The sequence below is a fragment of the Cephus cinctus genome, unplaced genomic scaffold (assembly GCF_000341935.2).
Source record: "Cephus cinctus unplaced genomic scaffold, Ccin1 Ccin1_scaffold0678, whole genome shotgun sequence".
NCBI classification, from domain to species: Eukaryota; Metazoa; Arthropoda; class Insecta; order Hymenoptera; family Cephidae; genus Cephus; species Cephus cinctus.
The window spans coordinates 167,780-194,904 of record NW_014333303.1 but is presented as its reverse complement, the minus strand read 5'-3'; the positions used below and the strand labels follow the sequence as shown (position 1 = coordinate 194,904).

General features: G+C 38.9%; 2 protein-coding genes across 9 annotated transcripts; one reads left to right on the top strand and one right to left on the bottom strand.

Moving 5' to 3' along the window:
* Window positions 1-7: 7 nt before the first annotated feature.
* Window positions 8-3,428, bottom strand: LOC107269582 (DNA repair protein RAD51 homolog 4). Of its 6 annotated transcripts, XM_015743611.2 has the most exons (7): window positions 3,198-3,428; window positions 3,050-3,109; window positions 2,888-2,968; window positions 1,495-1,713; window positions 1,221-1,333; window positions 943-1,153; window positions 8-847 (listed from the first exon to the last, which is right to left on the bottom strand). In XM_015743611.2, the coding sequence occupies exons 4-7, from the start codon at window positions 1,636-1,638 to the stop codon at window positions 365-367; spliced, it is 951 nt and encodes a 316-aa protein (XP_015599097.1). In that variant the 5' UTR covers window positions 1,639-1,713; window positions 2,888-2,968; window positions 3,050-3,109; window positions 3,198-3,428; the 3' UTR covers window positions 8-364. The 6 variants fall into 6 exon arrangements, with proteins under 6 accessions (XP_015599097.1, XP_015599095.1, XP_015599098.1 ...); XM_015743609.2 differs by having other exon boundaries at window positions 3,050-3,428; XM_015743612.2 differs by lacking the exon at window positions 2,888-2,968.
* On the top strand, window positions 2,158-26,452 carry LOC107269572 (helicase domino). Of its 3 annotated transcripts, XM_015743577.2 has the most exons (31): window positions 3,604-3,800; window positions 4,855-5,063; window positions 5,431-6,124; window positions 7,717-7,952; window positions 8,078-8,404; window positions 8,899-9,109; window positions 9,216-9,427; window positions 9,514-9,651; window positions 9,769-9,859; window positions 10,069-10,253; window positions 10,571-10,672; window positions 10,846-11,161; window positions 11,387-11,561; window positions 11,647-11,833; window positions 12,139-12,275; window positions 12,353-12,539; window positions 12,615-12,936; window positions 13,014-13,094; window positions 13,338-13,598; window positions 13,847-14,163; window positions 14,242-14,537; window positions 14,625-14,997; window positions 15,078-15,274; window positions 15,363-15,477; window positions 15,565-15,918; window positions 16,001-16,222; window positions 21,521-21,556; window positions 21,646-22,305; window positions 22,385-22,666; window positions 22,747-23,907; window positions 23,999-26,452. In XM_015743577.2, exons 2-31 carry the CDS (start codon window positions 4,866-4,868, stop codon window positions 24,302-24,304), a joined length of 8,379 nt encoding a protein of 2,792 aa, XP_015599063.1. In that variant the 5' UTR covers window positions 3,604-3,800; window positions 4,855-4,865; the 3' UTR covers window positions 24,305-26,452. The 3 variants fall into 3 exon arrangements, with proteins under 3 accessions (XP_015599062.1, XP_015599061.1, XP_015599063.1); XM_015743576.2 differs by lacking the exons at window positions 3,604-3,800; window positions 21,521-21,556; window positions 21,646-22,305; ... (1 more) ...; window positions 22,747-23,907; window positions 23,999-26,452 and adding an exon at window positions 2,158-2,291 and having other exon boundaries at window positions 16,001-20,751; XM_015743575.2 differs by lacking the exons at window positions 21,521-21,556; window positions 21,646-22,305; window positions 22,385-22,666; window positions 22,747-23,907; window positions 23,999-26,452 and having other exon boundaries at window positions 3,600-3,800; window positions 16,001-20,751.
* Window positions 26,453-27,125: the final 673 nt, after the last annotated feature.

Sequence of the window (27,125 nt, the reverse complement as noted above, 5' to 3'; positions counted from 1 at the left end):
TCGAGCTATCCGGGTCAGGCCGATATGACAACGTCGCAATGCGTCATAATGCAGCGCCGGATGTTCACGTGGATATTAAACAAACTAAGAGCATCGAACCGCGTTCTGTATACAACGGGTGTTTTCATAAAAATAATACCGTTCTATAATTTTTATTTGCATTCGAAATAAACTTATTATAATAACAACACACAATAAAAATATCAAATTGTTTTCACTTATTTCCATATTATAGGAAGTAATAGAAAAAATCGGAGAACTGTACAAAAATATATAATCACGTAGTCCGATCATTATTTTTTTAAGATCAATGGAAGCTTCTGAAATAATATTTATACACTGTATTCCATATTAGTACTTATTATCAGATAACACCAGCCGTGGTAATATTCACAATACAGAACGAATTAAGTTTCAATTGAAAGCTCTTCCACACACTGATTTTTCTAAATTCCTTTTCTTCCTTCTGTATCATTAATCGAGTATTGGGAACATGCAGCCAATATTTTCCAAGACTTGGTTTTATTACTATGGGATTTTCATTACTTGCTGCAAATCCGTCGACTTCCCGCCATCGGCTTATCAAATTCACAGTGATAAGCGGTATGTGAAAGCTGTTCGCAAGACATCTTGATATATTTGATAGATTATTTAAGGCGGAGGCCATCTCTTGCACTGTCGGCAATTGAAGAAATATCGCCGCCACTGAGTCAATGATAACAAGTTTCGTGGGATAGCTATCATTGGACGTTTTTAATGACGAATTTAAATGATATAAAATGTTGAATAATTCGCATACGTTTTTTACCCGCGTTACTTTTATCCGATCCATTGCCTCACCAATTTCCTAAAAACGGAATACATATATATATATATATGTATATATATGTATATCGTCTTAAACAAAAGGAATATCAGATGAATAACAAGTTTGACATATACCGCATCCGAATATTTTTTTGCTTCCAAAATCCTTTGAATTCTCAGCGCTGAAAAATCTCGTTTGGTGTCAATATAATGTACGTAGGATTTGGTACTTGATGTAATATTTGCTGCAACTGTATGGCACAATTGAGTTTTTCCGGAAGAGGAAACTCCACATATTTCATATAAATGTCCAGGATGCAATCCTCCTTTTAATAAGTCATCCAAGCTGTAATCAACATTTTATTTGCATATTCTTGTTGTATTAAATTAAACTTATTAAATATAAGTATTACCTAGTTATACCAGAGGGAACAATATTGGTATATTCTATTTTCATTAATTCAAACGCATCTTGCACCTGACCACTGAAGGATTTTGCAATTGTTTTCTTGAATTCTAGTACTTCCTGCAAATAAGAAAAAGTGATTGGTTACCCAATAGCACCGCTGCTTTTTTCATGATACGTATTACCATGAAAATATATCATAAATGCTATTGAATGGCTTTTTAAAATAAAACGTGTAATAGTAAATGTTAAGTTATAAATATACATAATGTATAACTTACTTTGTATGAAAAGTCTGTGATCTTGATTAACTTATCAGGATGTTCCGACATAAAATTAAAAACCGTAAAGATCTTTTTAGCCTGAAGACGCAACACGATTTCATCAGTTAATTTTGGATGCATGCTGGAATCTAATCTTGCCATTGCCCCCTGAATTTGCTGTGTTGACTAAATACGAATCCATTCAGCTCGTCCACCGTCACCAATTAGATGCTTTTACTGCACAAATGTAAATATTCAAATTGAATAATCAAAGAATTTTCCATTTTTATAATTTACAATTTTGCAAAAATTGAATCTCTATTATTAGTCACACGACGCTCTGTCGAGCACGAATATTTTATTGAGTCTATTGCGCCTCTAAACGGAAATCGGTAATTTCACGTCCAAAATTCAAATCGTTATCAGGTATACTACGTGGATCAGTACGAACGTTTGTAGAACCCGTAACTGCCCGTAACCAAAAGATGATGCGCCGAGTACTGAAATGACCCTAGCGTCATTCATTGAATCGTACCGCGTGGATGGTGGATCGACGGAAAAAATAAGAGGGAAAGTGCTACTTGAATTTCTCTTGGAAGCGTTCGATACTCACATCGAACATGGCAACGAGCTGTACGGTCGAGTCTCTGCAAGGTTTCGTTGCTGAGGCTAAAAACGAGTTTTACACGTGGTCCTTGGTGAGGGCATTGCGCGCTTGTGTTCGCTAGTCGTAACAATTTTGTGAGCGGAATGTACCTAAGCGAAAATCCATATGGAAAGCGTTCAGCCTGCTGGATCTCAAACCCAGTGTCGAGGTGAGTTCTTCAATTTTCTATATCGTAATTGTATTTTGAGAATTCGTAAAAATGTACTTTTGATATCGGCACAGCGTGCCACGTGCGTGGTTTCATACTTTATGGCGGCCATGATCGGCTCAGAATTGCAAGATGATTGGAGGTTATGTATTTGTATAAGGGGTATAAAGATCAAGGCGAAAATATGGTTATTCAGTGAAATATAATTATTTAATTTTATATGAAGCGAGGATGGCTTAGAAAATGCTAACGAAGCTTCATGGTAATCGATTGGATTACGTACTGCCTCAGATGTTTCTGTAAAGGAAGGATTACTAAGCATGACTACATATACATATTGTGTATATATATATATATATTCTTTCTATATATTTTAATATATTTCGTTAACATGGCTTGTTTGCCAAATATGTAGTCGCTATATATGGCAATATGAAAGATCTTGTAATGTTCTGATGATAATATGTCCTGTAGAGGCATATAGAGTTAAAATTATATTTTTGTGGAATGAGAGGCATTTTGAATAGATCGAGTTAAACAAAATTAGTGAATAATATAAGAAATGATAATTCGTAGACAATTTTTATTATACATACATATGGATTTGTCCCCGTAATACACGCTTGAATTCAAGGCTGCTTGGTCATGAGTTCCCGTAGTTTTAGGAATTCTATTCTCTTTTAAGCGACGGACATTGATATTCCATTAAATAAACGTTTCAAAGATTATATCGACATACATTATCATATATACATCACCTAGCGATAGTTGCTCTGTGTAAGAAATAAGTGGAGTCCTCGTCTTGATACTTTTTATAGCTATGTTAAATAAAGATTTGAAAAGATCAGTTATACTATACGCGATTTATACGTATCATCAGGAAAATAGTATGGTAGAAGTTTTTACGTCTTTAATAATCATTGTCTATGAATCAGCCTTCAAAGGTCGCCATGATGTATTTTTCGTCCAGCGTTACTCGAACGTAGTGTTATTTAAGGTCGATTTTTATTCTAAATTTCGTGCCCTAATTTTGAAATGACGATTTATAGAGTACAGAAAAAGAGAGAAATACATAAAAATATAATGCTGCACAATGCGAGGGTTGCTGATTTGATTCGTAGATGTTCTATGCACCCTTTTATTAGTTTCACTTTTGACCAATGAAGTCGCTCACTCATGCCACGTTGCCAAGCGTCTGTCTCGACCCGGCCAATCCGGGAACCGGATCCCAGTAACAGCGGCATCTCCCAGTGGCTTCCATAAGCATAAACGAGCAGGCAGCTCTCGGCCTGGTCGCTGAGGAAATTTGTCGGGAGCCGTCGCCATGTTTAGAAGTGTGTGCGTCCTTGAGCGAACCGAGCGAAATGTTCCGTAAAATATTAGATATAGCTCATGTGCTGAATATTACGTGAGGTACCTAATTACGGTTCGACGTACGCCAATCGCGAGGGTGACGTTCATTTTCGTGGATGGCTCACCTACGTCGCAGAATTTTGTGATTACATTATGGTAAGTCCGCCCTCGTATCGGGCCAACGCCAACATGGCGGACGAAAAATTTCCTTTGTATCGTTGCGGGTCTCTTACTGATGCAATTGAAAAAAATTAATATTTTGAGAAATGTTCCCTTATTAAATTATCTGCTGGTTTACCATAATCGCCGAAATTCATCGTAAACCTCGTGACATATTGAAATATTTATATTTCGCGCATTATTCAGTGTTTTTTACAATGGTATGATATGAACGCCCAAGAGTGTCCGCACCTAGGAGCCCGCGAAATTCCACGTTCTCTCGACACCTGAAATGACATTGCTTTTTTCGGCGTACATTCACTCGCGGAAATCACATCGTTACATTCATTACTTTCCATTTGGCGATCATCGGTCGCTTATTGGGTTCACTCGTGGAAATTTACATCTCGTTACTGGCAACAGTTCATTCGGCAAGCCTTTTGATTTCGGCGCTTTTTCTCGAATCAGATTACGTTCCCAGAGGCGAGACACTTCAACGCTAAGTGCCGCTCTACGGACACATCACGGAATTCTCTGCGTTTTATTAAATTTCTCATTTTTTTTCTTTTTTTTTCTTTTTTTTTCTTTTTTTTTACAAAGATTATACTCTCACTGCCGTTAGACAATACTCTATTAAGGGAAACTGGTATGCGTGTCCTGTAACTTTGATATCTGTGTCTTCAAACTTTAACTCGAAAAGGAAATTTCACGTATGTTGCTTGGACAGTCATATCCTAGTGTCAATTGTTTGTATTTGTGTTTCAATGTTTGTTTTATAATGAAAACGGTATATCCAAAATTCTTACGTGTGATTTGGAGTAAGGATTTTAACATTTTTTACCTTTTGTAATTTTTAATTGTATTTTGTTCCTTTCTCTTTTTTTTTTTTCCAATGACCTTATGGTTATCTAATAATTTTTTTTTTTTAAATTCATTTAGTATCCTGGTTGCTTGTGTCATTTCTTTTACATTTATTTTTTGTTACAAAATGTCTAGTGGTGTTATACACGTGGATTGTTGTTGAATGTTATATTTTTTGTTTGTGTTTCAGTGTGATGTGTAATGACTGATAAGCAGGGCGTGCCTAATTTACCGCCCCTTGCCGGGGGCGGAGGAAATAATGAGGGAAGCAACGGAGGTGCAACCCAGCAAACAGTCAGTTTGCAACAAGTTCTTGCAAGTGCTCAGGGTCTCAATGTACTCACAACGGGTGGTGGACAGCAGTTTGTTATTACATCGCAGGTTCCTGGTCTCACACAGGTTATTATCCAGAATAAACATACTAAAGACGTAACCTCCTTTCAATATTATTAACTTTACTTTATATTCTTGATGCAAATGTTTATCGCATCTATTTTAAAGTGACTTGATTTCTTTTTTTTTTTTTACCCAACCTGACATATTGCAGATGTTTACTATTTGCCTTAATATACTTTTGTTTTATATTGTTGTAATGAATATCTTAAGGCCAAACTGATGACTATCATACCGAACATGAAAGTATTGATATCCATTCAAATCATACTTTTTGAAAACAATTGAGGCATTTATCTGATACTTTAAAGTAATATGACAGCAATGTGTTTTTTAAGTAGCATTTGTTGACATAGAATTCTCTAACCACCAGGTTATACCAAGCAGTGTTACAACAAATGCAGGCATCCAACAAGTTGGAGTTACGAGGATCGTTAATATCGGCGGCTCCTCGCCACGTGTTAACGTCGTCGGAGTAGCAGGAAGTAGTGGTTCTCCGCTTACCTCTCCAACACGTCAAAATCCAACAGTCGTGTTAGCCACTTCCCCGAAGTTGATGCGTACATCGGTGGGTAACCTGTTCGTGACCCCAACATCGCAAGCTTCAGTGCAGTCACCGCCTGCTAGGAAAAGACTGAGACTCTCGGAATCAACAGAGAAACCAACCGCCCTGGACGACACGGTTGGCTACAGGAGACGCATCATGGAGCATAAGATGAAAAGGATGCGTGCGATCCGAGAGAAATATGCGGAGAACGCATCTGAGCTCTTTTTTCTACACAATGGGGGAAACATGATGGATTTTCAAACCTGGCGAAAGCGATCACCGACTCCTCAGTACTTGCATTTTTTGAGACAACACAGACTAGATCCTGACGACGATGATGAAGATCTTACCGTACCCTTACCGCCAATATCCGAAATCCCTACGTCGCCCACCACTACAATAGTTTCCTCTACTGCTCCACTGAGTCAAGGTACAGAGGTGAAGATTTCAGGCGTCGGCGTGACTCCTGTCGCCGTGTCAACCACTTTGCCAGCTGCCGTAGCTCAACTCAGCCAACAAGGTAAGCTCATTAAAATTCATCACTGCATTCACACTCTTGATGAACATTCTCCAAAGCAAAGGAGTGTTCGCTGCTTTGGATTCGAGTACGTGTTTCAGTGTTTCATGTGTGATATAATCATATGCTAGGTCTCTAGCTATAGATAGCAGATGTCTCGAGTGAGATACTCCTATGACAATACATGACATTATCGCACTGTTCACTGTGAATCGCACGATAACGTAGAATAAAATCTATCACCATGCACATACTGAATCACTCATTTGCGCAATAGGACAAGTACCAGGTAGGCCTCAAGGTGGTCGTCACGGCATGATCTTTGCCATCCGAGCAGCCATTCAGTCTTCACCAGTGACCGCTCACCCTACACCCACTTCTACTATAATAGCACCCACGCTCATTATAGGTGATTACCGTAGGCCCGTCATTCAATGTGTACATCATTCTTTTATTCATTTATACCTTTTTAAACAGTTCGGTAATCCCTTTGTCGAATGGTAGTCATTAGACGTCAGTGAAAATATAAACTTTTTCGGTGTCACAATTATTAATATCTTATATTATAATTTCAATCGTTAAGGACTGCCTTTGGCTATTTATCATTGCATGTACTTAGATCCTTGTTAATTATTTTTCTTTCTTTTAGTCGCAGTAGATCTGTTGCACCTGCACTCTTCTGAACGAATCAAGCTTTTTTCTACTGGATGTTCTTTGTTTCAGAGATTTATGTTATTTTATATGAATGATTTTCAAATTCTATGCGATTTTTCATAGAATTCTATACAATTTTCCAATCGAAATTCTATTCGATTGACCTTACCAATAATGTAACGCATGTGCTATTCATTTTTCACAGTTTAGTGATGCATTCAGGTTAGATCCATAATTCAACTACATTTAGGATATTGAATATCAAAGTCTAGTTATAAGAAATAACACGCAGTTTGATCGTCAATAATATTTAAGATACATTACGTGAAAGATATTAATCTTCATTCGAATTAAATAAATCGTTCAGAGATCGTCAGTCTTTATCCCACCATATCATCGTATCGCTGTTACGTATTATATCGATTGTGTAGATCATACCGAGTCGTACCCCACACAAATAAGCCGGCTGTTTCGATGATTTCATATTTGAACAGCGTGCTCGTTGTGGGAACATTAAAACCAAGCGTGTGTATGGCCTTTTAGTCATTAATCTATGCGGCCAAAGGAAAATCTCGGTTACAGTTACTCCAGTAATTAAGTATATATGTAAAATATAACAAACGGTAAAGTTACATATAGTTCATTTTACGAACTTCGTAAATTTCAATTAATTGCTGTTATCACGTAGGGACCAACATATATTAATAAACCGCAGATAAGGAAAATTCTAGTGTACGACTGTTTACGTTTAACTATATGCACATGTAATTTCTGCTTGTGAAAACACCTAGTGCCTATATTGATTAATGCAGTTATACCCGTTTATGTTTTTCATACCTTTTTAGTGGTTACTGTACCACGGGAGTATCACTATTTATAAAAGTTATTACGTCTGTAAAGTAACAAAAACGAAAAGTCACAATGCATCATTAATGTTTCAGGTGGAACACCCATAGTTCCAGATCCACCCAAATCTGTTCCCACCAGTGTACCTGTAAGTCCTGTCGCTGACAAACTTCCAGCAGCAAGCACATCGGGCAAGCCTCCTAAACCTTCCTCGACGCCTGTTAATGCTACGACGCAACCTGTAGTTAAACTTGTGAAGTTGCCGACATCAACAGTGTCGTCCTGTGATACTCAAAATCTTCAGGAACAAATTGTAGAGAAAGCGAAGCAGGTAACGATTTTCTTTCATTTCTCTTTTCCTACATCCCTGTATTTTTTTTGGCTTTTGGTCACTTAGTATAATTCCTCAAATTGAGATGATTATGCAATTTTTCTTTAATGTGGTTTTGTTCTCAGGAAGCGTACGTGATGCAGAGGATCACAGAACTTCAACGTGAAGGTCTCTGGTCTGAACGTAGACTGCCAAAGGTCCAGGAGCCTTCAAGAACGAAAGCTCATTGGGATTACCTACTCGAGGAGATGGTTTGGCTCGCTGCGGATTTTGCCCAAGAACGCAAGTGGAAAAAGGCCGCAGCAAAAAAGTGCGCAAGGATGGTGCAAAAACATTTCCAAGAGAAGGCTATTCAGGCACAAAAGGCTGAGAAATCCCAGGAACTCAGACTCAAGAAGATCGCTGGGTTTGTTGCCAAGGAGATCAAGAACTTCTGGACTAACGTTGAGAAGGTTTGTCTTTATATATATATATTTTACTTTCTCTTCTAAATATTATTTTACCCCACACAATTAAGCCGACATTTTCGACGTCTCATGGTTGAAAGTGTGTGCTCGTTGTAGGAACAGAAATTCTTAACTAGTGTATGGCTGTCTTGATTATCGATTCAGCCAAAGGACGTTTCGATACAATAGAATATCTCATAAAGTGACGTATGTTATTTTTTGTGCGCTATTACAATATTTATTGAAAAGTTGAACAATGCGTTATAAATATTCAAAATCTTTATAATGAAGTAAAAAGTAATTACTTTGTATACAAAGCTACGTCAAACTAGTCGCATATTTTAAATCGAGATATATTCAGATAACCTAGGAGGAATTCTAAAAAGTCAACATAAAGATAGAAGATGAAAGGGTTTTGAATCTCTGTTATCTGTACTTTCGCACTTTATGTTGCTCCAATAATAAATCTTATGATTCATATTTATATTTTTTGTTTCAAGCTGGTGGAATATAAGCAACAGGCGAGGTTGGAAGAGAAAAGAAAAAAAGCGTTGGATCAGCATTTAAACTTCATCGTTGGCCAGACGGAGAAATATTCTACGTGGCTGACGGAGGGACTCAACAAAACTGACGGCGCTCAGAGCGTCTCTGCCTCTATGAATAGTTCGAGAATTTCGTCGCCGGTCCCAGCTGGAAAGCACAATTCTGACGGTGAGTCTTAAAATATGACACAGTGTAGAATCTTTGTCGCAAGATAGTCTAGATTGAAAGGAAGTAAATTATATATTTGGAATTTTCTGTTATTTTTGAATTGTAGACGAGTTTGAACCAAACCAAACTTCAGACGATGACGAAGAGACGATAGCGAAGGCCGAAGAGGAAATGAAGTCGAATCACAAGGAGGAGGTGGAATTGTTGAAGAAGGAATCGGAATTACCTCTTGAAGATCTCTTAAAGGAGCTACCGCCAAATTATTTACAAGAGCGGGATAAGAGTTTGTCTCCAGCGCCTAAAGAGACTGTTGAAGAGGTATGCTGAAGTGTACAAAAATATGTATCACTAAGGAGATCAGATTTTGAACTAGATTAATGATAGCATGTGGTTTCTGCTTTCAGGAAAATGAGAAGTCTGTGGATGGTGATGCGGAATTTACAGTGGCTTCTGAGGAATCTTCGGATGATGAAGACACCATTATGGAACAAGAGAAAATGGAAGGAAACGATGATCACAGACAAGAGTTGGATGAGCTCAAGGTAGCCTATATATACGTATATCTCATGTCTTTAGTCAAATTTTCCATCAGACAATAATCCATTAGCTTGACTATGTCGTTGACGAAAATCTTTATATTTATCTAAATTTGATTTCAGGCTGAAAATGAAATGAGCATTGATGAACTAATGGCGAAATACGGTAATATACCAGAGGCGCCAATGGACATTGATGGAGATATGGAAGGAGGTACGTATTTTTGTAAAATAATAAAAAAATTCTTTTTATCTTTGAAAAACAATGATGACAAAATACCGAATCTTGACGGTGCGAGATCCATTCAACTCAATCCATCTCCTTGATGAAATTGAGGCATTTGCCTGACAGTGTGTTAGGATTTAACGAGATTCGTTTTTGTATACCTCGTCCTTATACATTATTTTAATTCTTTTGTTCAGAATCTGGTAAAGAGTCTGAAAAGGAGGAAGAAAACGAACACGACGAGCAGACGGAGAGTGAAAGTGAAAGCGAGGACGAGACCAAGGACGAGGATTCGCAGACGCAAAGCGATGACGAAACTGGCGTCGGTCTGAAATCCCTACTTGAGGATTTGTCCAATGAAAAACCGACAGAAGATAATAAGGTACGCATTAAATTATCACAGAATACATTATAGTTGGCTCCACCACACAATATATACATATTTGGCTTCAAAATCAGACTATTTTAACAAATGGAATATAACCTATTTTCGACATTTTACCGGGTGCAGTAAAACGATGCAAAACAAATATCACGTTAAAGATGTTCTAAACTTGAATTGATTACACACAATGTTATATGTTTTATATTTCATTTTTTTCGTTAAACAATTTTGGAATTTAATTTCGCGACTCAACCATTCAAACTACTTGTTGTATTTATTAGTTATTTAGGAGTTAATTAACTGTATTATTTCAGAATACCACTGTAGATCAGTCTGATGCTCATAATGAAATGGACGATGTTGCTGCATTGGCGGAGAGTATACAGCCTAAAGGAAACACGCTGCTTACTACTAGCGTAAGAATTTTTTGTATATGTATTTAGTATTTTTGTAATACTTTCATCAATAGTCTCAGTCGTGTCTTATGTGCTGCTATTCGCCAAAGACCATAGGGATTAATTAATCAGTTTAAAAATACATAGGTTACATACATATAAATTATATAACGTTCTCAATATTTTGATTACAGGTTGTGACGAAGATTCCTTTTCTCTTGAAACACTCTCTTCGAGAGTATCAGCATATAGGATTGGACTGGCTTGTTACGATGTTTGATAGAAAGCTCAATGGAATACTGGCTGATGAGATGGGTTTGGGAAAGACCATACAGACAATTGCTCTTTTGGCTCACTTAGCGTGTGAAAAGGGAAATTGGGGTCCGCATCTAATTATCGTTCCCACTTCGGTGATGCTCAACTGGGAGATGGAATGCAAGAAATGGTGTCCCGGATTTAAAATTCTTACGTACTATGGCACACAGAAAGAAAGGAAGCAAAAAAGGACTGGTGAGTAAAATAATATTTATCTTTGCATTTTTTTTTTTGAATTTTTCATGCTGGGATTACATGATGATAGTATACAAAACACATAAGGCGCGAGACCCATTCAGCTCAACCCTAATTTGTGATGAGATTGAGGCATTTGTCTGATTTTCTTTCAATTATAAATTAAATTGATTCAGTTAGTTACAGTTTTTAGCAAAAAAACGATTTCTCGGCTTTACATTTTAGGTTGGACGAAACCAAATGCTTTTCACATATGCATCACGTCTTATAAGCTAGTGATTCAGGATCATCAGAGTTTTCGTAGAAAAAAATGGAAGTACCTGATCCTTGACGAGGCGCAGAATATTAAGAACTTCAAATCGCAACGATGGCAACTGCTGCTGAATTTTCAGACGCAACGGTAAATTAGTCAATTTGTAGTTACTACTTATTCTTTTTGCCCAGTCAGTGAACGAGGAAGACTTATTGTTCGTCTATTTTTTTAGGCGGCTGTTACTCACAGGAACTCCACTACAAAATAACTTGATGGAACTTTGGTCCCTGATGCACTTTCTTATGCCAAACGTGTTCCAGTCTCACAGAGAATTCAAGGAATGGTTCAGCAATCCCGTGACAGGGATGATAGAGGGAAATAGCGAGTACAACGAAAACATTATACGACGTCTTCACAAGGTCTGTACGTACTACTTTTCTGTACACTCACAATCGGGTTAGAAAATAAATCCGCTGCCGACAACAGATACGTGCGACAACCAAACGCCGTAGCTGTCTTATTTATAATCAGCGGTATAATAAAGTAGTTCTTCATTAAAACTCGTGTGACAAAAGTGGAAATCATATGGCATGCGAATCCTGTCTGAAGAAACAAATAAATAAATTTTCATTAATAAATGTAGTACAACTATCACAAATTGCCAGTTCTATAAGCATACCGTTACAATATTAGATTTATATTAATTGAGAATCTCCAATTTCAGGTCTTGCGTCCATTTCTCCTCAGAAGGTTAAAGACAGAGGTTGAGAAACAACTGCCAAAGAAATACGAGCACGTTCTCATGTGTAGGCTGTCTAAGAGGCAGAGGTTTCTCTATGATGACTTCATGTCCAGGGCCAAGTAAGCATTAACGACAATGACTGTGGCGCTATCTTTTGCCAATAACTGCTAAAGTTTTCTTGTATATACTTTCAAAGGACAAAGGAGACCTTGGCTAGTGGCAACTTATTGAGCGTGATCAATGTCTTGATGCAATTGCGTAAGGTCTGCAATCATCCAAATCTCTTCGAGGTTCGCCCCACTGTCTCTCCCTTTCAGATGGAAGCCATTGAATTTGTAACTGCATCCTTGGCGTGGAGTGCTCTTGATTATGATCCGTTCAAGGTAGTTATTATATACCGATCGGATCAATAGACCGTTTCAATTGGATATGCCTAACTTAACGTTTTTATGTTTTAGCATATCGATTTGTCTTGCTTGAATCTTCTGTTAGTTGATTTGGAGCTTACTCTCACAGCCTTTGTAGCACATCGAATCAGACGATTGCAAACGCCGCGGAAATTAATTGAGGAAATCGATAGCTTACCGGATCCTCCACCACGGTGTCCCTCTGGCAAGATTAAAATCAACGTCAGGTTGTCAAATCAAGCCAAAGCACCGCCAGTTCCCCCGCAACAAGCTCAGGCTAAATTGAAAAACTTGGCTGGGATATTGCCAACGCCCAGAGTGGGTACTTCACCGCTTATCAAATCTCTCAACAACCAAAGTACGCCTGGACAAGGTAAGTAATTTATATCATTATTTTTTGTAGAAAACCAGCAGAAAGATGTTTAACGCGGGGAATGATTCTTGTTACAGGAGTTACGTTAAGGGTTGCTGGTGGGCAACAACTACAAGGCTACTCTGTGCAATTGGTACAACATCAGGGAAGCGTAAAAGGTAATTTTTTCTTTGATAATATCTTTATGAAAAGCATTATCGATCAGTTCAATACACATGATTGCGTTGAACGTTTGCAATGGTGCGAGAAAAATTCACCTCGGACCAGCTTGTTCATCATCTCACCATTTATGGACATTCTAAAACCGAGTTAACATGTTCGTCAACGTTAGACAATTTTTTAATAATGTGCAGGCTATAAATGTTTTTTCATATTTTTATTTCTGGTATTTGTTTAAATAGCAATTCCAGTGGGCACCTTAGCACACAATCCCCAGGGCACAGCTACAGTTACACCAACCACAGCTGCAATGAACGCCCAGAGGATAACAGTCGGCAATGCGAATATTCGGGATGGTCTACCAAGATTAACAACCCAAACAGTTACCGTAAAACAAGGCGATTCCGTCCAAAGAATAGCTGTACCAAGCTTTGCCCAGCTGGTTCAAACCTCAACTGGCAGACATATCATCTTAACATCTAACCAGCAAAACACCAATACAGGTTAGTTTATGTGAAAATGTTAATACTTAGCCCTGACCGACAACGTTAATAGAAATCAAGTGCTATGCATCGTTTTATAATAAACATCAGGGTACAGTAAAGTTAATCCCTATCTAAACTCATGTGTCAATAGTGGAAAGTCTGACTCGTGAATCCTGTCTGGGGAGACAAACAAAGAGATATCTTTACAATTAAATTATCAAATCGAAAATGCACCTAACAATGAATCTTGTGCAATTTTTTTTTAGTTTCCTTCCCAGTAATGACACCTAGTGGACAACGCGTAACAGTTTTATCGAAATCCCTGATGGGCCTTTCCACGTCTGTGTCGAGTGTTAATAAAGTTGTCGGTGGAGTAGTCACGACTGTTGCTAGTGCAGCTAGTGGAAGACCGGTTATGAGAGTTCCTCCATTAAATGTGACAACGTCTCAAGCACAATCAGTAGCTACTACACAGCAACCGCAACAACAGCAACAATTGCGGTGTGGTATTGTTACCAGGAATTCACAGAAAGATGCTGAAAAATGTCAAACCAAGGAACAACCCAAGTCTGAATTTTACATCGTGAGTAAAAGTCATCTTCATAATATAAAATATATGTATATTTTTGAATCAAGTATAACCTTTAAATTTGAAATGCAGCCACAATTAGAGGCAGAACGAAAGCAAAGGCGGCAAGCAAAACTTCAAACCTTAGCAAATATCAATGAGAGACGTTGCGCTGCTTGTCCACTTTACGGCGAAGATTTGTTCACTGCCTTAAGAATCGGTAGACCTGCCGTTGGTTGTCGTTGGCATGGAGGTGGTTGGATGCATTGTACAACGGCAGAAGGTAGCACACGCACCAGGAAGCAGTTCTTCTCCCGTACCGAAGCTCTTGCTGAAGCCATAAAGTCGACTGAACTAATCGTCGAGGAACTGAAAGAAGTATTTGAAAGGTAAGTTTCGTCTGTGAAACTTTTGACAATTAAGTGATTTAATTATTGGCAAAGCTCTTGTAATTTTATGTTGAATTTAATTTTTAGATTTGTCGTGTATGTGCCTGCCGTAAGAGCACCACTACCTCGTTTTCACGTATCGCATCCTCCACCACACAAACTCTGGGCTGAACGACGAATGCATGTGCAATTGCAAAGGCAATTGTCACCAAAATTAGCCCTGTTCCATCCTGTATCCAGTGCTATGGCCACGCAATTTCCTGACCCTAGACTGATACAGTACGACTGTGGGAAACTGCAGTCGCTGGATCTACTGCTCAGAAAACTCAAAACTGGGAATCATAGGGTTCTCATATTTACACAAATGACTAGGATGCTGGACGTGCTTGAGGCCTTCCTGAATTTCCACGGGCACATTTACCTTCGTCTGGACGGTACTACAAGAGTGGATCAAAGACAGGTTTGCAATTGAAATTGAAATTTGTTATAATTTCTACTAAAAAAAAAATGTATGATGATTTGACGTTTTTTTTTGGGCAGGTGTTAATGGAAAGGTTCAATGGCGATAAAAGAATATTCTGTTTCATCTTGTCAACTCGTTCTGGTGGTGTTGGTGTCAATCTGACAGGTGCTGATACTGTCATTTTCTATGACAGCGATTGGAATCCTACGATGGATGCACAGGCCCAAGACAGATGTCACAGGATAGGGCAAACGCGTGATGTACATATATACAGGTAAAGATGTTACTGGTTAACAAAATATTTATTGATAATCATTCTGTAGTTTTTAAACGATTTTTAATCAATGGACATTTTTACTTAGATTGGTCAGCGAAAAAACGGTGGAGGAGAATATCCTAAAGAAAGCTAATCAGAAGAGGTTACTGGGAGACTTAGCTATCGAGGGCGGAAACTTCACGACAGCGTACTTCAAAAGTGTACGTATTTCAAAAATAGTGGAACGTTATCAAATATTTTATTGATAACTTGATTAACATGTTCGTCTTTGTTTCTTATTTGTATAGTCGACGATTCAAGATCTGTTCAATATTGACCAATCGGAGAATGACGCCTCGACACGTATGGCCGAAGTTCTTGAGCAGAGCAAGGACCGAGAGAAGATGCAACACAGGGACTCATTATCGGGATCAAACACATCTCAGGTTCAGCCAACAGAAGAGAAGGCCGCCATCGGCGCCTTGGAGAATGCTCTGGCTGCAGTTGAGGAGGATCTCGATGTCCAGGCTGCGAAAACTGCCAAAGCCGAAGCTGTTGCTGACCTGGCAGAGTTCGACGAGAATATACCGTTGGACGATGCCGATAAGGAAGATACACAGATCAGCAAGGCAGAACAAGAAGTTCAGAATTTGGTGTCGCAGGTTGGTCTTGATACAGTTACACTCTCATGTCTTTCATGAACCTCTGAAGTATTCTTTAATTTTGTTTCTCATTCTTCCTCAGCTCACACCCATAGAACGTTACGCGATGAAATTCGTGGAAGAGTCCGAAGGCACTTTTTCAGCAGCGCAGATAGCAGCTGCCGAAAGAGAACTGGAGCAACAGAAGAAGGAATGGGAACTGGATCGGCTTCGTGCTCTGCGCGAGGAGGAGGAAAGACGAATGAGAATGGCCGACGACGAGGAGAAGCCGCTGACCTTCGGACGTGAGGACGCGCAAAACCAGGTTAATAACGCTAGTAATTCTAAGAAAGTAGTTAATAAGAAGGCCCCACCGAGTAGGAGGAGCTCACGTAGGCGAAGTAGTAGAAGTGCTCAAGTGTCATCAGAAAGCGAAACCGAGACTACGACAGAGTCCGAGTCAGAGTCTCAGGAGGACCTCGTAGAGGATACTCCAGACGAAGAGTCAAGTCATACGGAGAGTCAGAGTCAAGGCGACGAGGATGAGGAGGAAGAGGGTGATAGTCAGAACGAATCTGAGAGTGGCAGTTACTCGAAAAGTCGAAATCAATCTAACCGATCTACCGAAAGTAAAAATCGTCTCGATCTGAACAGTCCGCGTACTAGGTCTAGGGGTAACGTTAAAATAAATCTTTGGACATTGGACGTGAGCCCTATACTTCCTGGAATCAGGCCTAAGTATACTGCTACTGCCGGCGGAATACCTAGAAAGCGTGGACGTCCCAGAGCCGATGAAATATTTGCGTTACCTTTAGCGCCGATTACAAATTCAAAGAAACCGGTTAACTCCTCTCCAGCTAACAAGGCTGACAGTCAATCTTCAGGTAATTTTAAAAAATACAGTGGCTCACAGGACACCAATAGCCAACTGAGCAATCTCGGCGAGTCTTCTTTACCGAAATCAACTCAAGAGTTAAAAATAGCGTCTGATAAAACTGGCAGAGGATACAACAGGGCTTCGTATAAAATAAATGAGACGACCCACACGAGAAAGGACGATGCATCATTGTCAAATTTACAATCCGAGAGTTCTCACGCAACCGACAGAGTATCATCGTGCAGCAGTACGCTTTTATCGTCTAAAGTTAAAACCGTAGAGGAAACTGAAATTCATGAGAACATCTTGACCAAGGAAGCTTTGAATTCGCCAATGGTTAGACTCTATGACATCATGAATTCAACTGACAATTTCGAATACTCGAATCCAAATAACATTAAACTTGATACACCGTCTCCCAAGGTGAAGTTCAAAGATAAGTTCAAATCCGTGAACGAGAAACGGGATGGAAATTACGTTTCTGAGATAATACGTTCTGACGTTTCTGAGACTGATAATGAAATAAAAGATGTGGTACGCGATAAGGGAGATTCGGATAGTATCTCTTTGGAGGATGGAGTCAGTGAAAAAGTAGGAAAAAAATACAGTAATACAGTAACTGATAAGGAACAGATTAGAAGCACGCATAGACATTCAAAATTGAATGACGCAAAGGGAGACATTGATTTTGTATGCGATAGTCAGGCACAAGAAGATCGATTTGCACTATTAAATATTAAATCATGCGTTGTCTCGTTGGACGAATGTGAAACGTCTGAAGAATCTGTAGAAAATTTGTTTACCACCAAAAATGACTCTAAGAATAAAGTCGACACTGAGAGTGACTCGCAAGATTCTCAAATCTCTTCGGTAATGCATCAAGATGCCCTAGAAGATGGAGAACGAGCAGAACCTGAAGATTCCACGGTATCTGGCAACGCTACAAAGGAGCAGCCGGAGGAGAGTGGAAATTTGAGTTTCATCGGCTCGAAACATGAAAAGTCCAGAGGAATCTCAAGAATAGAGAAATTAAGTGAAAATAACGAAACACGATCGTTTTCACCTAAAACGGTTACGAGAAGAGGCCGAGTTTCTCGTGGTGATTTAGATTTAATGGATCGTAGTTCAAAATTGGAGCTTAGAACATCCAGTCCTTTGGCGTTGCCAACGAAAACAAGATCACGTGGTAAATCCTCACAACTCAAAGAATCTAGTGTCAGTTTAGGGACACAGGATGACGCATCTAGAAGACCCGCAGAAAAAATAGTTTTGGATCGTAGAAGCAAATCGAAGTCTCCCACACTAGATCCAGGACCGACGGAGAAAGTAGTAAAAGTGGAGAAATTGGGAAGAATACCGAAACTGGAAACTTCACTAGAAACGTTCAACGAGGCCTTTGAGAAGCTTTCGAAAACGTTGGACTTAAGGGATATGAAGTATAGCGATGAATCACAGGGTGACAGGAGTACCGATTCGGATACTGATTTTGCTGTACCTTCATTGCCATCGCCCAAGACACCTAATGTTGTTATTGCGGAACCTGTACGAAGAACACGTAGGCCCGATACACCATATCCAGGAGTAACGACGCGGAGCGCAAGAGCCACGTCGAACGTAGAGGTGAATGCAGAGAATACCGATCCTGAGGGTAAAGAATTTTCAAATAGAATTTTAAGCAATACGCCATCCCCTATGGATAGCAAACGAAGTGCTAAACACAGCGTAAGTCAGTTCGATGGCCAACTCGTCGCATTTGATCAAGGAAGAATCACCAGGTCAACTTCAAACAGATCATCGACACCTCCACCAGGAATCTCCCAGAAGTTAAATAAGTCGTTGTTCAAACGGCGACCCGATACACCGTTACCTGGTTTTTTGGATTCAACTACGAGACCGATCACCAGGTCGCACTCTAATACTTCAGCACTGCCCAGCATTTTTCTTGAACGATCCTCAACCCGCAGCTCAAAAGCACCCTTGGACAATGGCTTCGCAGTTCCTAGTCAGTATATTCGCAAGAACAAATCTATCTCCCTCAGTCAGAAGACATCGGACGCTCCAGAATTTCCAAGTCCTGCCCCACCAAGATCAACCAGAAAGTCTTGTCCCGGTGGAATTTCCGAAACTAAAACGAGTTTACTAAAACGTCGGCCGGATACTCCTATGCCAGTTGCGGAACATCCTAGGGTGACCAGATCAGGAGTGGATTTTGCTTTACAGTCTGGCATGCCTTTTTCACCAGTATCAAAGAGTAAAGATCTAAGGAAATCGCCAGTCTCGTTAGGATCTACAACGACTACCGATCCCGTTTTAGACACGGATTCTAATGGAAATGCAGTGGGGTCTGACACTTATTCGAAACAAGGTAGTAGGTTATCACCAATCTTGCCAGATGCAAATGACAAACCTCAAAGAACAGCAAAAGTCGTAGCAATACTCACCTTGGATACTCTCTCAAATCGTCATCACAATATAAGAATGTCGGAATCGCGAATGAACAAGAAGAATTTGGACAACAATACAAAGAAATTGCAGCCTGAAAATGCAAAGTCAAAGTCAGCCGAAGCGTCTCCAAAAAATTCTGGTCTTCAGAGCACGAATAGAGTCTCGAGTCCTCTTAGTGCAAGAGCATTCGTACCATCCAATGAACCAAACAATCGATCAAGTAATATATCTCGTCCAGGAAGTAAAGTAGGTAAAACAGAAAATGTTAACAATTCAAAAGAATCCTCCACAGCAGGGGATCCAACGGTGATCGCACTGATTGATTTGGACGCAGAATCCGATTTCCCTACGCCAGGAACGGGGAAGAGAATGAGGAAGAAAGGTAAAAGGACAAGAATAGCTCCCCTCGCAAAACCTCTAATACAAGGTAATCCTGGAGAGATCCAATTGGTGGATATTTTGGATGACGACGAGGAGGCCGAACAGACGCCACCGGTGAAAAAATCAGTTCGCAATCAACCCCCTCATCCTCATCCTTCGGAAAAGCTTAACAGCAGCCCCGTGTCTTGAGTCACGCTTATATTTTTATCCATACGACTTAGCTGGCGCCCCAAGCAAGTTGGCTTTTGTAGCGGGATGGACGAAAACGTCAAATGATAATGACGAAAGCATATATTTGAGAAGAGGGCGAAACAGTATATAATTGGAAAGAATGATAAAGAAAATTAATGGATTTCTCAAGAGAAAGTTCTCGCATTCCCATCGCCGGTCACGCTATGAAAATCTGTATATAATCTCGCGACACTAAGACGGATAGAAGGAATACCATTCTGAGACTTTCATTGTACTGGATACAATTGTAATGATTTTTAAGTTACTTCAATGAAGACCGAGACGCGTGTTAGTAAGTCGCGCGAATTTACACGCATCTTGTAAATTGCTAGGTGGGACTAGGTTATAGTATAATTTATATTTCGTAAATAAGTGAGACTCATGACTGTATTATATTAGGTTAGATGTTTCAGGGAGAATATCCCTGTGTCTGTTATATAAATGAAAAACACCGTATCGCAATATAAACCAAGGTAATTAAATGTGGTACTCGATTTCTATAGAGGGCTTAGGTAGGAATTTTTAGAATGAAACACGAGAAAACACGATAACGCGAACGAAGTCCTTTAGGATTTCAATTTCGGCCAAGATGAATAGAGGTGAAAGAAAAAGTGACTGCGTTGTATGGCGTATTTTTTCTCGAGGCCCTTGCAAACGAACCCCCGTTATATTTCGCGAGAATACACGCTATATATACGATATATATATAAAAGAAATGAAAAAAATACGCAAAATATAACTTGACTACGCACGCCCATATACGCCGTACCTTATTACGACTATTAGAATTGTAAGATCAGCTGTTTCGAGAAAGAAAAAAATGCCCTACTGTAATAATTATCGTTAAGCCGTATGCCTGTATTTTGTATGATCGAGTGAATCCGAGGATGAAAAATAAATGAACTATTCCTTGCTATGAATAATGTGTTTCCTTATTTCTTGGTACGTTTCCAAGTCTGTTCGATCAAAGGTTCAGTTCCGTTTTGGTGTCAAATTTGCTCAGTGTGCTTGTTTATGCTTGGAGAGTCGTTTAAGCGCAGCAAAATGAAGTTGCGAGATCAGTTTGGTGTGGCAAGGCTGTCATGACCGCACAAGACACAGACATTTTGTTGTATGATTGTAGCATCTCGTGCTCCAGGCGCGTTCGTTAGAGGAAACAAAAATAAGAAATAGAGAGAAGGAACAATAAAAATAAATGAGATTTTAAAAAATGATCATTTTTTTTAAACGTGAAAGGAAAGACTCTGATAAAAATGTTGAGAAAAATGGCACCAAAACACTGCCTTTGCCATTCCAAACTTGGAGACAGCCAAGATTATAAGCAGGCACATCAATGAGCGTCAACAAGGAATTAAGTTTATTTTAATTAATTACACTCTACGAGGACCGGAACGATTGGAACAACGAGCCTTTGAACGAACAAGGCCATCACTCCCTTAGAATAGTCAAATATTATAATTAAATTATTTTAATCGTCGTTATATATCAAACCCGGGTTTCTATAATGCCTCTTTCCATTGGTGAAGAGTTTGTTAATTTAATATGGGAGAGCATTCGTTCTGAGATTCTCGTAGGTAAGTTTAAATTATCAAAAAACTAAGATTAATGGATTTTATATGAAGTTAATCCTATATCAGAGATATTTATCATCAATATAAGTCGTACTTAGCGTCATTTACTCTCTTGCAGATATGGTTGTCGGAGAACACCATGGAACAGATGCCGGTTAGTATTTTGAAGAAGATTGTGAATTTACATATAAAAGAGCGTAGAATCGTATGAACTGTTTTGATTTTTCTTTTTTAAATATTTAGATGTGGTGTCCGCCAACACCGCCTACAACGGATAATGACGTGTACATAGATTATTCACTTGGATTTCTTTACGAAGCTACGCCAATGTCTGAGGCTCAATTGCCTCCCGTTTACGTGAAGAAGGAACAAAAAAGAAGTAGAGTGGACGTTGTGTCCAGTGACAGAGGCGATGGTCGTCGACCTGTCAAGATGCGACATAAGGAGGAATCCGTTTACGCACCCAGATCACTATTCGACAGACCATCACCAGCTTTGACAAAGATGCGACGTGACATGAAATTGCATAAATATCGAGCAATAGTACGTCCGCCTATACCGATGACTGGAATAAAGCCAACACCCATGTTAAAACCTACGCCAGAGCCAGATAACGTCCTTGACTGGATGGTCCATGAGGATTGGGCTCTTCTGCAGGCTATTCAAATCTATCAGGGGCTGCCCCTGAACTTGATGATTCTTTCACCAGGACATACACCTAATTGGGATCTGGTTGCTGATATCGTTAACAACACCTCGAGGATCTACAGGTCGCCCAAACAGTGTAGAAGTCGTTACGAAAGTGTCATTGTTCCAAGGGAAGAGGGTAAACTGTTGTACGACACCACTCCAAAGAAGCAGAAGAAGCAAAAGGGAGTTTATAAGATGCCACAAGTTGCTGAGGTACAGTACAGGTTAATTTGTGAAATTAATTGTTTCATACTCAATAGATTTTCATGCTATTGTTCTTTGTGTATAACAGCAAAGTAAGACCAATCGGCCAATGAGGACGTCGCAGCTTTATAACCAGGATAAAAATCACTCGTTCACTTTGATGTGCTGTCAGAGATTCGATACTATTAAATCTGTCTCCAATAAGCGAACGCCTACGGTTAAACCATTGCTGGTCAATCCTCTGATGAAGAACCCGAAGCATGCTGCTGTCCTCGCTGAGTGTGGGATCCAGTACGACAGTCCATTGGCACCAATAGAGGTAGCAACACGTCGTGCTGAAAGGATAGCCAAAGAAAAACTAAAGAATGCCGTAAGCATAGTTAACCTTAAACGACACTTAAAGTTTCTCATAATGAATTCGAGCTTCATTTGTCATGTTGTTCATTTCAGGTACTCACTGCTGAACAGCAACAACAACAAGCAACTGCTCGTTTGCTACAGCAACAGCAGCAGGCCGCTCAACAACAGCAGCAGCAACAGGCAGCTCAGCAGCAGCAGCAACAGGCTGTTCAGCAACAGCAAATTCAATTGCAACAACAGCAGCAACAACAGTCACAAATAGCATTGACTACGAATACGCCACAGCCACATCAGCTCACTCAAGTAATAGCCAGTGTAGCGACAACACTAGCCTCTATAAAAACAGTCGCGTCGACAGCAATCGTTACCAGTGGTACAACCGTTGTAACCACCGCAGTAAAAGGTCGATCCGGTGGTACTCTGACAATGCACGACGTTCGACCAACTCCTACAGTAGTTAGTGTGGCAAATCTACAAACTGGCCAGAGGATAGCAACAGCAAGTTTAGTGTCAGCTGGACAAAATCCGACAGGAGTAGCGCAGAAGGGCATTGTCGGCGTGACTGTAGCGACAGCATCCGGTAGCAAAACTCTAACACCAGCACAAGTTCAATACTATAAGCAGCAACAAGTACTCTTACGTCAGCAACAGCTAAAGGTGCTTCAAGCACAGGCTGCAAGTGGACAAAAGGTTTCTGTAGCTGTTTCCGCTGCAGCTGCGCAACAAAGAGCAATGCTAATGAAACAAGGGGTTACTGCAGGAACTGTGGCTCAGGCTGCATTAGGGAAACAAACTGTAACTAGAACAGTATCGGAGACAGAAATGGCTGCGTTGATAAAGCGACAAGCTGCACTCCAACAACAGGCTAAGGCTGTTGCTCAAGTGCAAGTTCCAGCACAGGCTGGATTAACACCTGCGCAGATATTCGCCCAGGCTGGTCTTCAGGTTCAGCAAGCTGGAACTTCTGCGGGTGGTACACCTGTAGCGACATTAGTTAAGGCTGCAAACGTCGCAGGGGTACGCACTGCCACTCCGCAACAGATCAGACAGCTCGCGCTACATCCTCAAATCTTGGCACAAAGAAAACTACCAGCGCAGAAAGTCGCGCAATTAGCTCAGGTTGCTGGGAAGGCTGGAATGCAAACTCAGCTTATTGTCCAGCAGAAATCATTACCAGCTACCATGACTGTTCAGCAAATACACCAAGTTATGAAACATGTGCAGCCATCCACCATGCAGCAATTCACACACGTTAGTTAATGATGTTTATTAGATACCAGTTATTCCAATTTTTTTCGTATTGCAATTCTACTAATCTATCTTCAAACGATCTTATTTATAGGTCTCTAGCGGACAGGCAGTATCCCAGGCAGGTCAGGTTGTGTTGGCAAAATCTCCATTGCAAACAAGAGTTATTCCTGTTGCATCAGCAGCCTTAAAGCAGACAATTCAAGTGGTAACTGCTAGCAGCGCTCAATTAAGACAGGCTGCACCTGTACCAGGAAAGCCTGTTGTAACAACGGCCAGAGCTAGTCCAGGACCCAGTCAAGTGAGGCTACAAACAATTGCGCACTCGGCTCATACTCAACAAATGCAGCAACAACAGCAACAGCAACATCAGAATCAACAAGACTCGCAGCAGAAGTAAATGAATTTTGTAATTTAGAAACAGTTTAAAATTATGATCGAGTGTTGCAGAATCTCTATCTAATTATTTCTGCTCAAATTGAGGAATAAAAAACAGAGCTAATGATTCAACACGATTTTAAACGTTTCTATAGCGAATCGATGGACGATATAACATTCCAAATTTGACAATTTATACTTATATCATGTACTAAGGAAGGGTTAGAAGTGAAGGGCTTTATGCGCACAATTTCAAAAGATAGTCATGTCTTTAATATTGTGATATCCTTGTTAACATCCAAGTGATATTTTGCTTTCGAAATCAAGGAGCTCCGCACCCGTTAAACGATTCTCTTGCATCATTTTCACATTATTATTCTGTAATGGGAACACAACAGAATAATTCTATTTATTTAATTGCAAAAAAACACGTGGATTACTTCCCGCCTAAATTACTTTAATTGCGGCGATTTACCTCGCACCAATTAATTATTTATACTTATGCTGCGAGCACATTATACATAATTGAAACGACGAGCGTGATATCCTGAGAATAATATCGGGTAGGATTTATTAATTAAAATAACCCTCGATCGGTAATTCTTTTTTTTAAATATATATGTATGTATATATTGTTTTCTCTGATAACAAATCATTTGTTTTTATCACAATTAATAGTGTCGAGATTAGTTGTTCGACAAAGAATTCTCATGAAAACCAAGATCCCAAATACAAATAAGGATAATAAGTTAAGATTTGAAGAAAATAAAAATGTATGCTGGTAGATAAAGAAACTTTCTATTTCATTCAAGTATCATGCGAAGTAAAACTTGACGTTTCTGTCAGTCAAAATCGTAATATCTTGACTACGGTCAGCAAAGTGAAAAATTTATTAAAACGAAGTAAACGTTTAAAAGATATATTTAAAAGCGGCAGATGAATACGGATGCACAGAGCATTGAGTAAGAGATCACGTACACCCAGTATGTTTGCAGAACTTATGCAATCAAGAAATATGCAATTTCAATCACGACGGCAGTTAAAAATATAGTTCGCTTATCGCAATAAAGTCAATAAGTCAGAGTTAACGAATTTCACTGATGTCATAACGCTCTGATAATCTCCAAACACTTATTTTTTGGCTGATTCATCGTTTAATTTCACGTTCTTCTTAATTATTAAATAAATGTAATATTAAAACTGTAACTATGTTTAAAAAAAATATAGTGTCAGAATTTCATACAACTCACCCTGATTAGTGGAAGCAAAGAAAAATCATCTAATTCAAATGTTCTGTTATAATTCGATTGTGGTTAGTCACATTAATTTCAGTTCTTTACTTTTATCATATTAACTTTTATACTTCATGTAAAGTATGATGTATGTACTTAGTGAGTATTACATGGTATTAGTAGTTGATAAATACATGACATTGAACGAAATTTTTGTGAAAATATTAATAATCCTTAGTATCTACGTATAGATTGTTTTAAGAATGTTGTACGTTATCGACCGAGCAACGCAGATCGATGTTTGAAATGAATTATAGAATGATTCAAAACGAACTTTACATGTATATCGTTGCGCCACTCTCTTGCGGATAATCGATTTTGGAATAACAATAAGCAAATAAATTCGTTCGACGGGATATGATAAATGTCTATTAGTTGAGATGTACCGAAAGTAATTGAAAGTGTGCCAAGGTTTATTGTTAGTCATTGATTTTTATTTTACCTTAATCTATGGCTACTTCGATTTACTTTATTTAAAGAGAGACCGTGTAAGCCTAACCGAATATCTGCAAGTCTAATGAGATGAAAAGAAATCTATAATAGAAGAGAGAAAGGGGGCAAGAGTATAAAAAGTAATTTGAAAGAAAGATATAACTTGTATATGTATATATAGGTCCGCGTTATGATTTTAACAAAAAATATTTCTTATTATAGTTGATAGCTTATTAATGTGCACACGTGTAAGATTGTAACCTGATATATCTATATCAGTATGATATAATAATTACGTGTATATATACTTGAGATATGCACATATGGTATGCATGGACTTCGTATGTAACTGGCATATGTATACACGTATGTATTATAAAAATATACATATGGATAGATAATTCGTGTACAATAGTTAATCAAATAAAACTCGTCAATAAAACTTGGATTGTACTTTAATGTTTTGTGTGATTGGCAGGAAGGAAATCTAGTAGAAAAGGATATATTGAATTATATCATTGTCAGAGATTTTGTCACGACGTAGTCAATTTGACAGATTGGGATTAGCTTAAAATATAAAGATATGAAATAATATTTTAAAAGTACATGGGTCACTGGTTTGACTTTTATAATTGGCGTTACAGTGTCTATTACAATTTTGTTAAAATTTGGATAAATCTAAAATTTATAAATATGCCGAAAGATTTTCGCAATTCTTAACATGGTTTAATTATTATAAATGTCGTGAAGCTTATGAAACTTTCGTCATGAGATATTATTGTTTTGATTTACAAAAAATGTTATCAAAACCTCACGAGAGATTTGTTTCTTTTTCAATCGAGCTAATCTCCCCCACTTTAATTTCTTATATGCTAAAATTAGCAAAAATTTCTTAATTACAGAGACATCATTGTTCTAACAGAACGATGAAAAATTTTAAAAATTAAAAGTATCCGGATAATTTATTAGAGGTGCTGTTAAGCACCTACGACAGTTTCGGAATGTTCCAGTAAGGTTCATGGAATTCGGAAAATTCCGCTGGGACCGTAAAGCGTAATGTTTCAAAGGCTAAGACTAGGAACACTCCAATGCCAAAGACTCCCGTAGATTCCAAAATCT